This window comes from Drosophila obscura, unplaced genomic scaffold (genome assembly GCF_018151105.1).
Source record: "Drosophila obscura isolate BZ-5 IFL unplaced genomic scaffold, ASM1815110v1 contig_186, whole genome shotgun sequence".
Lineage (NCBI taxonomy): Eukaryota > Metazoa > Arthropoda > Insecta > Diptera > Drosophilidae > Drosophila > Drosophila obscura.
The window spans coordinates 3827778-3841552 of NW_024542774.1; the positions used below are offsets into that span (position 1 = coordinate 3827778).

A 13775-nucleotide genomic window follows, 5' to 3' on the forward strand; every position below is an offset into this window, starting at 1 on the left:
GCCTTTGCTGGGAGGTATTGCAGGGTATTCGCATTGTTCACATCATAAGCTGTAAGGTATATGTATGTATGTACACAAATGTATTTGCAGTTTTGTTTATTTGTATTTCGTCTCGAGCGCATTGAGTCGCAGTTTGTTGTTGTTCTTAATGCCGATCGACTCCTCTTCACTGCGTGCACACACACTACTCTCCCTTCTCTCACCCAATTCAAGCATTCCAGTGCGCTCTCTGAGCTAATATTTCGATCCATGGTAAACTTATGCGTATGAGTGTGACGCGTACCGTGAGAGAGGCTTCCTTTAATGATATCAGCAAGAGAGCGCGTTAGAGTGAGACTGAATGAGAGGGCAGCCACTCGGGAGTACGTCACCTGTATATAAAAATGCACTGCTTGAACACGGGAGCGACGCTCTCTGCAAATACGGGACTTTCGTGCGAAACAAACGAAATAGCAAACGGGACGCTACTTTTACTGCGTAATTTTTTTTATTTTATTTTATTTACGTATTGATCGACTTACATATTTTGTAATGCCCTCCGTCAATGGCCAAGTTGATTGCCACTGCCACACGACACCAATGGGGAAGGTCTCATCTGTTTTGATCTGATCTGATCTGCTTTGATCATTCGATTAGAGACCGAAGGGCTGAGACTCAAGAGACAGCCCCGAGCTGTCATCTGAGGTTGATTTTTTCAGTTTCAGATGACATCGCCCATCCACTCGGCTAATTGCGGCTGTGCCTCGGTGCCATTGCTACATTGTACATTGCTGCCCTGCCTCTCTCCACACCTTTGTCGCGCTTTCTTTCCTGTGGCTGCTGCCAACTGTTGACCGATTGGAGTCTATTTGGGTCACATGAAGCTTCCAGCACTAGGCTGGATGGAGCACAAGCACACATCAGTCAGAACATGCCTCGTGCCGCCTGCCGCTTGCCGCTTACTGCCTGCAACGTGTTGAGGTGCACTGAGACGGAAGTTTGTTTGCCAACTTGTTTGCCAGTTTGTTGCCAGTTTGCTTGTCCGTTTGTCTATTTGTCCGCTCGGTGTTGCATTGATTGGGCGAATGTCTGCCAGCATCGCTAGCGGACATGGACTCTGACACGGACACGGACACACAGAGAGGCTCTGGCTATGGCTATGGCTATGGTCCGTTCCGAAAGTATATCCTAAAAGGGGTCAATGGGCACGTGGATGATGGCTTGGCCGGTTGCTCTCTATTTATTTTTGTTTTCGAAGGGAATCGGAGGGACTGGACAATAGAATTGTTTCAGTTTTGGAATTTAGATGAAAATTCTTGTGGCTCAAACGAAAAGTTAAGCAAATAAATGTCATTTCCTGGGTTTTTGTCATCTAAATCCCCTTCCCCCCCACCACAATGCTCATCCTTTAGCAATGCTTGTTTGTTGTTTTCCATTTGCTGCATAAAATGTTTCATTTTCATTCACTCTTCGAGGGTTGTTAGTTTTTCTGTACCTCCCTTGTCCAGCCCAAAAAAGTGTGGCAGAAGTAAACATAAAAACCTGCGTGGGGATGGTGGTGGGGAATGCGGACAAGCGGATTTACACAGTTTGGCCATAATGAAATTAATGCCCAAATTCACAGAGCAACTGTAAAGGTCTGCTCAAACAAATCCAACGGAATCCACTGTCGAAAGGTGGATGACAATTACGTGGTGGAGAGGTAGAGACCACGGGGAGTGTGCTCCACTCAGACCCCTGTGTCTGACATAAATAACCCTGGCCAAGAGAGAGAGAGAGAACGTTCGAAAGAAAGTGGCTAGAACAAATGGGGGAAATGCAGCACAATGCGGATCGATTGGATTGGAGCTACGATCGGAACGGATCGGATCGGATGGGAGCGCACGTTTGGCATCAAATCGATTAGCGATTTGAGTAGTGCTCCAAGCAAAATGCTCAGTGAAAGAAAAGAAAATGATCGTTTGACTTGGGACACGTTGCGCATGTTCGAGGCGGACTCTTGGATCATCATCATCATCAGTATCATGATTGCATTTGTCATTATCATTATCAGGCCTCGCTGTTGTGTGTTGTGTGTCGTGTGTCGACGTCTGTCGTGTGTCGTGTAATGTTTAGTGGCGCATTGTATTGTTCTACATTGACCAACGGAATGACTTTGACATAGAAATGGAAATGGACAATGGAGAGTCGTCAGTCGTGGCCACTTTGAGGCCTTTCACTGGGCATTGCGGCTCCCTTCCTCTTGCCACATATGGTGATGGGAGATATTCAAAATGCAGACCCAATTGAAGTTTCAGAACTTTTCGCACAACTCTTTGCCATCCCCCAAGCGTCCTTCTTCGAGCTAGCTACCCTTAGCACTAGTTGTAGGTGTTTGCTTTACCCTTAACTTAATGGGGAAAAGCAGACTTATTGTGTGTCCAGGATGTGGTGTCACAAATGGAACAAATCAATGGATGCAAACGAATCTTAAGGTTGGATCTCTTGGATCCCATTTGGAGCGGAGTTCCTGGGAACTGTTTGAGGGGGCTCCAGCAATATTTAAGTGTATTCCATGTTCGTTATCGCTTACATTTTTTCACTCTTTCTCTCTGGTTTTTGTTTATACTTATTTTTGTTGTTGTTTGCCAGTCGCCCCTTTCCCTCATGCCACTCCCCTCGCTCACTGTGTGGATGAATATGAAAAATGCTTGAAAGCATTTCCACCGTTCTTTAACCCCCCCAGCGGCAGCAAAGAAAACGCCAACGAGGAATACTTGGAAGAGCCTTTACACTCACCACCGCACCGCACCGCCCCGCACCGTTGCAGGTGCCCCGTCAGAATTTGTCGCATGTTTCTGCCCAGACAGCAGCAGGGCAGGGGGGGGGGGCAGCGGCAAGGGAAGGAGAGAGCAGAGCAGCTTACAGAGGAGTCTACTTATCCCAGTCATAATCGGTGTATATTTGTACCTATATGTACATACATAAATACATACATAAGTACATAGAAATGTTCATACATACATACATACATAAGTACGTATGTTTGTTCTCTGTTTTGTTTTTGTTTTTAATGTCTGCCTTTGCTTGTTTTTGTATGTTGCTGCTGGTTGCTGCTGCTGCTGCGTGCTGTTCTCCTGGGCCTTCTTGGCTCATGTTTCCATATAAATATTGATTTTACCCGGGGTGCTGTATGGAATTTGTTTAGGTTTCTGGCATAAGCTGAATGAAAAATGATACTCTACGACTGCTACAGAAATATCCTCAGGGTTTAACGAAGTTTTCGAGCAATCCAACTGTAAGATTCTGTTCTCATATGTAAGCTGTTCTGCTGCTTGTGAAACTGTACAGTTGAGGGTTGACTGCAACTTTTAGAAACTATGTGGAATGGCGGCCAGCGGACAATCTCCTCTAATAAGTCTTGAGTTGCGGAATTCTTCCGCTGCTTGGGGAACTATTTGTGTATGTCTCAGTGGCAGTCTCTGCTATGCTGGGAACCGGAACCCAGCAGCCAGCAGCACCACCCCCGTCATGCAACAAGGAGACGAGGCATGACATTGCCGGCGACATGAAAATATCTTTGCAACAAGAGATTCTGTCATGGTTACTGGCCTCAGCTGTGGCTTGGCTGGGGCTTTTTGAAGCTCTCTTTCTCTAGGTAGGTAGTAGGTTCTGCTGCCACATTCCGTGCAACATTGTCAACGGTTAATCTGTGAAAGGTCTCGTCTCCTTTCTCTTCCTCTAGTATTAAGCAGCAGCCTGTCCTCTGCCCTCTGCTGCTGCACCTCTCTGGCATTTCGCAGATGGAAGTTTTATTGCAAATGCCTGTCACCTGCACTCACAGTTTCTATGCTGCCTGCCCCCGCTGATGATGATAGAAGCGCGCGGTGCATCTACCGTGTGGCATGTCCACGTTCACATGCACATCCACATCCTTTGACTGCAACTAAATTCCTGCAATTTCTGCTCTTAGTTCACCTTTGTGTGCTTTTGTGCCTACTCCTAGTACGAGTACTCGTGGCGGCATTCCTGCAGCATCCCTCCCATTCCTGGGCTGTTTGTCTAAATGCAGCAAAGTGTAAGAAATATGAATGGCTGATGGGCGTAACTATGCGCTGCAGCCATGCCACGCCCTCTCGCTGGCAGCAAGTTCAATGCACTTGACTCTGATAAATGTTCAGTCAGCGGCTACCCCAAAAGAAGTCTTCAACTTCAACACTTTCTTCTGCAGGCGAAGAATCTACACAGCCACAAAAGCTCCAGCCCCAGCCCCAGCTCCAGCAGCCACATCTGAAGCGCTAGCTCTAGTTCCTTTGCCCAGAACCGATTCTGTTGCTGTTGCTGTAGGTGGGCATGACAAGACAAACATCTTGGGCACCGCCACCAGACAGACACCTAAAAGGAGGCGCACTTTTGCCCACGAAATATCTAGCGAAACGAAACTAGTTTCGAAACCGAGGAGTCCCCGGGTTCCTCTTCCTCTGCGGCGACTGCTTTATATGATAACCAACCGAGCTGTACAAGGAGAAGGGGATAGGGGGAGCCTAAGGGTTCCCACTCAGCCTACGATGGGATCGGATGCGATGGGTTGGTTGGGATGTTGCTTGTAAAGTTTGCTGAATGGCTTTGACTTTGAAGCAGCTGCAGGCGGCAGGCGGCATGCGGCATGCGGCAGGCCAGCCACGTCATTGACCCCAGCGAGAGGACTGCTCTGTTCTGTGCACTGAGAAAATGCAGGGTACTCAAAACAAATCAACAATTTGACTACACAATAACTCGACTGATAAAAACCAAATGGCAATCAACTTGAAATTAATTACTGAAATGCGTAGTCAATGCACGCATAAATTATTGTGCAGCACCCAAATTAATGCGAGTGTCAACTGAGAAGGGTAAAGGGTAAGAGCAGAACCGATTCGGATCAGAGAGCCCCCCCCCCCCACGAGAGCCAAGAACATCCCCAGGTCCAAGTGCCTCGAAATTGGCAAAGAAAATCGAGCACGAAACTCATTTCCAGGCAGGCCAACCGGTTTCCAGAACGTAACTTGGGTTCAAGCCAGACCCAGACCCAGAGCCAGAGCCAGGCATTGTTCGACTTCAAACTCCAATTCAAAGTGGGGCTGCTGCCTGGATGGGATGGCATGGGTTGGGACGGGGCTCTGTGGCTAACCACAGGCATCCTCCAGCTTCTCCTCCTACTGCTCTGCTGCTGCTCCCTTATGGCCAAACGAGCTCTAAATTTATAAGATGATGTGACCAAGTCCAAGTCCAAGTCTTGGCCCGTGTGCGCCGGTGTGCCGGTGTGCCCGTGCGTCCGTCCGTGTGCTTGTGTGTGTTTGAAAGAATACATAAATTGATGTTGAAGCTTCGAGTTGGGACTGGCGCTGCCTGCAACTTGAGAAGTCGAGGCATCAGCTGAATTGGAATCGGAATCGGAGAATGTGCCAGAACAAAGACCGCTGCACAATGGGCAGAGGAAGTGCCAAAAGTTACACAAAAGAAACGAAATTTTCGGCTTTTGAAATTTCTGCAAGAGCAATCTGGAGCTAATGTAGGGGAAGTTCCTGCCATTTAACCCTAATGGCATTGAGGTAAAGAAGGCAAGGCCCCGCACCAGCCCCAAGCCAAGCTGCGAGTACGCGTACGAGTACGAGTATCTCTATCTAAATAAATAAACCCCAAATGATTCACGGACGGACTCTGACGCACACAGCCTTGTGGCTTAATGTGTGCTTTAAACCATATTTGCTCTAAAAATGGGTATCTTTTGTCTCACATACATACATACATAGATACATACTAGTAAATGCACGAGCATATTTGCAGATGTGTGGCAAATATTTACTCATAATTGAAGCGAATGCGGAATAGCCGAATACCGATGGTAATAGAAAGGCCCCTGAAAGTGGCAAAAACCTTTAAAAGGTTGTTCTTTGTGTTGCCTTTTCTCCTCTCGTTTTTTTTTACTCACTTTTTGTGCAATTCTGACCCATAGTGCAGCCTCTCCTCGGTTGCTTGTTTCCGTTATCATTTGGGTTCTTCTCCTCTCGTTTCTTTTTGTTTTTTTCTTGAACTTTGTCAACAAATTCTGTTGTGGATCTTTGGATATTCGATACCTTTTGAGTGGGAGTTGTGGATGGTAATGAGTGACTGTACTGTACTGCACTGGGATCTGTCTGCATTCACATTCAGTTGCTCCCAAACGCCGGATAACATTTCCAGCCAAAATTCTTAGGCTAAGGAAAATATATAAAAAAGTATATACAAAAATTTTGCTGACGCTAATGAGGCCATAAATGTATGTACATATATAAGACTTGACAAAGCCGCAGCCAAAAAGCGAAGCAAATCCAAGCCGTGACTGCGGCGCGCAGTGCAACAGTGCCTAGTGCCTAGTGCCCAGTGCCACAGCTAGTTGCGACTCTAATTGCTGCCACAGAATGAGATTACGACTAGAAACAGCAAAAACAGCAACAACAACTAGCAGCAGCAGCAGCAGCTCGAGCAACAGATGGTCAGTGATCGGAGGCGACCCACTTCCATGCTTGGGGTGGCGGTAGCGTAGCTGCTGTCCAGTCCGTCGGCTATCCATGGCTATTTACTTTTTGCTGGCACTGTTTATACTTACCTGCTAAGCGTCTCTGTCTCTCCCTCCGCTCTCTTCCCGCTGTTGCTCTCTGTCTGAGCGTTGCTTTCAATCAACAGGCAAACAAATGCAGCAAAACAGAACAGACGCAACAAAAAGTACATATACAAACAACAACAACAACCAAACCAACAACAACAACACATCAACTACTGTTTGACAATTTATCAATGATTTCTTTTGTTGCTATTGTTGCTGTTGTTGCCTTGGGGTCTTATTCTTATTGGAACAGGAAGTCGCTTATTTGCTGGCAAGTGCACATCGCACATCGCATTGACATTTACTTTGGATTCAATTATCTGAGCGAAAGAGCTTGACACTCATCTGTGGCTACGCAGTGGCTTTCCAACTGTGCGTTTGTGGTGCTCCCCAAACTGTGGAGTAGAGGTATGGGGAATCATTTTCCATTTACTGTTAATTATGGGAAACCACAAACACTGCACTAAAGCTGCTCTCAAACTGTCAAATAAGCTTCACAAACTGCTCTCAAACTGTATTGAAATTTATGAAAATTGCCATGAATGCTCCTTCGAGAGGCATTTGGCTGGCGTCCATTGGTTGGTTATGTTGCATGCCCAATGCAGTTGCAATTTCTACATGATTTATGGACAATTCCCTTCCCTCGCCCCCTTTACCCCACCCCCCCCCCCCCCTATATGTATGGCATACACATTCCGCATGCCATGCCCCACTTTGTGGCAGAACAGAATTTATCGCTGGCAAACCCTCCCCCCACACCCCGCCCCCACCCGAAAAAAAGTGAACAAAATGAGAGAAACTGTTTGAAAGTGTTTTAAACCCCAAAAAGAGCGCACAAAAGTTCTAAATTACTTTTGCAACAGCTTCCAGTGGGTTGGTGGGGGAATTCGGGCGGGAAGGGGAATTCCTCGGATTACCCGCCTTGACCCCACCCCTTTCCAGTGTGCCCCTGAACGTGGACGTTTTTTTATGAGCAGTCTTACGGATTGGAAAATCGGAATCAGAACTCATAAAATTGCAATTTGCGCAAACAACTTGACTTTGAGACACATCCCCCAGATCCTGGTTCCCAGGGTGGGGGCAGGGCAGGGCTGGGCAGGGCAACCCCCAAGAGCCGAAAGTTGGACAACTCCCTCGACCCTTGGCAGCCTCGGGGCAGGCGTCGCGTACGCGTATTCCCTTCTCATGGGGGTCTAGGGCAGCGACGTGTCTGCAATTTGCATGACTGCATGACTGAGACTGGGACTGAGACCCAGACGGAAACGGAGACGGAGACACAGATGGGTGTGATTTGGAAAAGGGAGGGGAAAGGGAGCGGCACGGGTGGCAGGGAGGGTGGCGCCATAAAAACCATTTGGCGCAAAGCAGTTAACGTGTTTTGTTGTTTTGTAGGGAGAGGAGAGAGTGGAGTGGGATGCACTAAGGGATGGGCTTTTACTGCTGCTGCTTTGGGGGCGTGTTAGTTTGTGTGGTTGAAATGTATGCGTCCAAGGGGTGGGTTTACCCGTACATCGTATCTGGGATATAACTATCTCAACAAAGTCTTGGGATACGTGACTGGCAGGGGAAAATGCATCAACCAAAGGATGTCTAAAGGTTTTCCCAGACCCTTTCGCTTGCAACTCTCTCTTTAAATTGTTCTCAGAGATCTACTGGCCATGCAGCAAATGGATGAGTTGATTCAAAGCAGAATTAAAACTTGGAGATCATAGAAAGCTAGGGGGAAATTAAGGATCATAAGTAACTGCCGCATAAGGGGTATGCCCAATCCCGGAACCATCATCCTGTTCCATTCTAGTGTTTATTTTTGTAATTATTAATAAATGTCGCACATAAATTGTTCGTCGCCTGATGCATTAACCAAGACTCCCATCTGTTTGGAACCTTCGAGCGGAACTGTGTTCTCTCTAATGGCAACATTTGGCACATTATGAGACAACATGCAACTGGCTCTCATGGCTGCCGCTCAATGCCCAGGGGCACTTGCCACTTGAGGGGGCGTGCAGAATGGAATGAGTGGCAAATGGAACACCACAAAACGTGGAGAGCACACACACACGCAGTTTGCATAATTAATGCAGCGGCAGAGGCAATGCCCAACTCGTTATACACTCCAAGCAGTCCAGAGTAACGGCAGGGAGTGCTCTCCTTCTCGCTCTTTCTTTCTTTTCCCCGCTGCTGAAGGGAGAGAGAGAGAGAGAGGGAGTTTTTTGTTTAATTAAAACAAGAAATTGCCACTTAAAGGCAACGGTAAATTATGAAAGTCGCTCCCGCTTCCCGCTCCGGTGAGAAGGTGTCTGCAGGCAGCAGTCGCTAGATGGCGCTCCAGTCACGCTCCATGTCTCATTAGCGAGGACATTGTGAAGGATTCTGTGAGCAGGAAGCTATACCCTATACATACCTTTGTACATATGTATGTAGGTATGTACAATATGTACATATATGTATGTGAATGAGAAGGAAGTTCGCCCATTGGCAAGCCGGAAGTCCTTTGTACGACTCTCGCACACGAAGGGCGACTTGAGCCACGCGAATGGAGCACCTGATTCGCACATAGAACACACACAAAAACACACACTTACACTTAACACTTATCCTTTGCCGCTGTTTTGATTGTTGTTGCAGGAACTAAAGGAGAGCTTCAACTACGGCCTCTTTGCACCGCCCTCGAACGGGAAGGCGGGCAAGTTCCTGGATGAAGAGCGTCGGCTGGGCGACTATCCATTCAACGGACCCGTCGGCTACTTGGAGGTGAGTGTGTCTGCCTGGTGTCTGTCTATAGATGGATCCCTCTTAATGGTGTGCTGCATCCTCCTTTGTTTTTTTTGTCTTTCCGTGTGCAGCTCAAGTACAAGCGACGCGTATACAAAATGCTGACCCTGGACGAGCGCCAGCTGAAGGCCCTGCACACGCGTGCCAATCTGCGCCGCTTCCTCGAGTGCATCAACGGGGGACATGTGGAGAAGATAGCCAAGATGTGCGCCAAGGGACTGGACCCGAATTTCCACTGCTCGGAGAGCGGCGAAACACCGCTGAGCGTGGCCACCGGTGCCAAGAAACCGAACAAAGTGCTCATCGCTTTGGTCAATGGCGGAGCTCTGTTGGATTACCGGACCAAGGACGGGACCACGGCCTTGCATCGGGCCGTGGAGCACGACTCCCTGGAGGCGGTCAGGTTGGGCTCCCACTCTCATTTGCCAAAACGATCAATGATCTATTTCCGCTAACTCTCTACTCTGTTCTCATACCCTTTTTCAGTACCCTTCTCGAGCTTGGGGCCTCGCCCAACTATCGCGATGGCCGTGGCATCACGCCGCTGTACATTTCGATAACCAGAAAATGCGAATCAAAGATCACGGAGAGCCTGCTGCATGACCACGCGACGCTGGGCATACAGGATAGCCAGGGCTGGAACGAGGTCCATCAGGTGAGTCGGTGGCGGTCCATTGAGCGCCAGTCTCGTAGATTTGTATCTGCAAATGCTTTCCCCCCCATCGAATCTCTGGTGTCGCCTACCCCTACCCCCCAAAACTGGTGTCTGACCCCCCCAAAAAAAGTGCTGAATGCCAATTAATATTTGAATTCTTTCTCTCTTTACTTTCTCTCTTCTCTCTCTAACTCAACTCTATAAACAAAAACCAAAACAAAAACAAAACAAAAAATGCTTGCTAACTCTATTTGTAACCCGCGGGTTGTATCTGCATCTGCAACTGCATCCTTTGGGGGCATCACTACCATCCCGCACTGTTCCAAACGAGACAGGCCTGTCGGCACGGCCTGGTTCAGCACTTGGAACACCTCCTGTTCTACGGTGCTGACATGGATGGCCGCAATGCGTCCGGCAATAGTCCGCTGCATGTGTGCGCCGTCAACAATCAAGAGGCCTGTGCCCGAATGCTTCTCTTTCGCGGCGCCCAGCGCGGTGCCCAGAACTTTGCCAACCAAACTCCCTATCAGGTAAAATGCCCAAAACGTAGTATCTATCGAATGCAAATTAATTTACAATTACTCGTAGTTGGTAGTCTTTTTTTTCTGCTGTTTCTGCTGCTGCTGCTGCTGCTGTAGTTACGCTTGTAGTTTAGCCTTTAAGTTTATTGTATTTGAATTTTTAATTATTTTGGTTAGTTAGTTTTGGTTTCGGGGCAGTGTCTTCTGCTGGTGTGTGTGTGTGCTCTTCATCTAATGCCAATGTCTGTATTCCATAGGTGGCTGTCATAGCTGGCAATTTGGAGCTGGCCGAAGTCATTGAGAACTACAAATCGGAGGATATTGGTAAGTCATCCCTCCCCATTCTGCATTCTGCATTCTCCACTCTGAACACTCGACTCGTATTCGCCACAGAACTTCAGATTCATATATAATCATATTCATATTCATATATTCAAACTCATATTCAAATATCCCGAAATTACCAAATGGATCTGGCAACCTACCGAAACAGTTTCCAGGTTCTAGTTTGATATTTGTTTTGTGTTTTGTTTTCTTCTCTCACGATTCTCAGTTCTCTGCTTTGGATTTGTTTACTCTCTACTCAATCTATTACTTACTTATTATATATCTACATACATACATACATGCATATACATATATTCTCCATCAATCACATCGGACTTATCCGTTTAGTTTCCTTCCTTTCTTGCGCCATTGAGCATTACGCTCGGCACATCATTCAATCATTCATTCATTCAGTCATTCAATCAGCTCTCCTTCATATCAATGTTAAATAATTAATCCCCATGTGTACTTATAAAGAAATAAATTTAAATATGCGTATTCCTTACCAGTTCTAAATACAAATATCCGTACATATATGATGCAATTATTCTATCAAAATTATCCACTCATTTTCGTATTTCGTAATTCGTATTTTGCATTTTGCATTTGCTTGTTTTGAGATGCGTTCATACATACATACATATGTACATACCTACTATTTGCTCTATAATTGTTACTGTTACTGTTAATGTATCCAAATAGTTATCCATTTTCCATTTATATGTATTCCAATCCATATTCCATTCCATATACCGTATTCCATTCCATTCCATTTCACTCTTCAACCGTTTTGGCTGTTTTTGTTCTTGTTAGTGTTTGCTCTCCTCCAAGCAGTGTTTGCTCACCTACAAGCAGTGTTTGTTTGCTCTCTCACTCTTTCGCTCTTTGCCTTTATCTCTCTGTCACATTTCATAGCGAAGTTTGTTTGTTCTTTGGCAGGACATTGCTAGAATGTTCTTAATCGAATGCTTTGTTTGTAAGAGTCGTTTACCCTCAGATCAGACACATATACTGTACATATACATTATATGTTGTATGTATGTATGTGCCAGTAAGTAAGAGTAAGTAAAGCTGCCTCATGGATTCTGCCTTAGAGTCCCATGTCCCAAAATAGATTGAGTAGAGCTCCACAACAGAGAGGAGAAGTTGGTAATTCGGACGGATCCCAGTCACATTCCCCACCTACACCTACACCTACACCAATACACCAATACACATACACATGCATATAAAGCGAATCCTTACTATCCCTACACCACAGTACCCTTCCGCGGACCGCCGCGCTACAATCCGAAGCGGCGTTCGGGCATCGGTTGGCTGAGCGCCAATGGAGCCGCCGGTGCAGCTCTGCTGGCTGCGGCTGGCGGTGGTCTTGGTGGTGCAATGATCAATGGCAATGGCAATGGAATCGGAAATGGCAATGGCAGTGTTGGCGGTGGGGGTCTGATGATGATGATGATGCATCAGCATCAGAACCAGCATCACCAGCAACAGCAGCAGCTTCAACAGCAACAACAACAGCAGCAGCAGCAGCAGCAGCACCACAATCCCCATCATCTGCACCACCAGCACCAGCACCAGCTTCAGCTGCATCAGCTGCAGCTGCACGGTCCGCCCTCGCCATGCCCCTCGGAGCATATGCTGGGCGCCTACAGTTCGGCCAGCTCTAGCCTCTCCGAGGGCTCCTCGGGACACCGTTCGCACGAGGACGACATCAGCATTGTGACAGGTAAACCAATTTTATTTTTATGTTTTGATTTCATTTGCATTTAAAATTTGAAGTTTAAGTTTGAGTTTAAGTTGAGTTTGAGTTAGGGACACACTCTCTGCAAACGATACGAATAATAAATCATGCAGAACGAGCGAGCGGCTAAGTATATAATTTTCCCTACTTATATACTATAAATACTACTACATATTGTGGGCATGCATTTTAAGTAAAAATAAATACACAGATTGCATGTTTTATTTACATATACGATTCCCCATTAGAATGGGGGATCTATCCTGTGTGATCATTCATTTCTGATTGAACAGGGGTGGCCCACTGTTACACTGTTGTTCTGATTCACTCGCATATCATTCACTCTGTTCACTCTGTTCACTCGGATGAATCACACAGCAGTTCCGCATCACATTCAGCATCCGCTTTGCCACCGATACCTGCCCACAGGCTTCTGCCACAATGTGCACAAGTCTTTGGACTGAGTGGCCTCCACTCTGACCCGCACTCTGACTTCCAATCTGACTTCCAAGCTGACTCTGACTCTGAATCCTTACTTCACGCACAGACAAATCCCTGGGCGATACGAGCGACATCATTAGCGACTCGTCGGGAGTGGGCACCAACTCGGATTCGGCCGCCTGCTCGATTGGACACCCCAGCACCACTGTGGTGTGCATGGAGCCGTATGTGGGCAACACAGTGGGCCACATCCGACTGCAGCCCGGCGACGTCATCGAGGTGGTGGGCAGCACCGACTGCGGCCTCCTCGAGGGCTACGTGAGGGGCACCAATCAGTCGGGCTTCTTTCCCGCCGACTGCGTCCAGGAGGTGAATCTGCGCCAGAAGCACATCACCAATGTGATGACCGCCAGCACGGGCATGGCCGCCCCCCAGCAGACATCGCTGCAGCCCCAACAGCAGCTGCAGCAGCAGCATCTGCAGCAGCAGCCCTCCTCCTCCGCCTCGTACCAGGGATCGCCACAGCTCAGCCTCGGCGGTCACTCGGGCAGCTCGAGCACCCTGCTGCAGCAGCCCCACCACTCGCCCTCGCTCTCGATGACCAGCAACGGGTCCTGCCAGCAGCCACAGCAGTCCGCAGAGAGTAACGGGGCAGGCGGAGCAGCCAGCAACAACAACAACACCATTGGACAGTACAGCAGCGCCACAGCGCCGCGCATAAAGAAGAGGTAT

General features: G+C 47.6%; 1 protein-coding gene across 1 annotated transcript in view; it reads left to right on the top strand.

Moving 5' to 3' along the window:
* The window catches only part of LOC111080921 (AF4/FMR2 family member lilli), a 67114-nt gene that overhangs the window by 47178 nt on the left and 6161 nt on the right, over positions 1–13775 (top strand). The window contains exons 5-11 of the mRNA XM_041593134.1: positions 9209–9334; positions 9427–9758; positions 9842–10010; positions 10346–10540; positions 10789–10855; positions 12120–12587; positions 13150–13771. Of these exons, the coding sequence (XP_041449068.1) occupies positions 9209–9334; positions 9427–9758; positions 9842–10010; positions 10346–10540; positions 10789–10855; positions 12120–12587; positions 13150–13771 (1979 nt within the window). The remainder of the gene's footprint in view (positions 1–9208; positions 9335–9426; positions 9759–9841; positions 10011–10345; positions 10541–10788; positions 10856–12119; positions 12588–13149; positions 13772–13775) is intronic.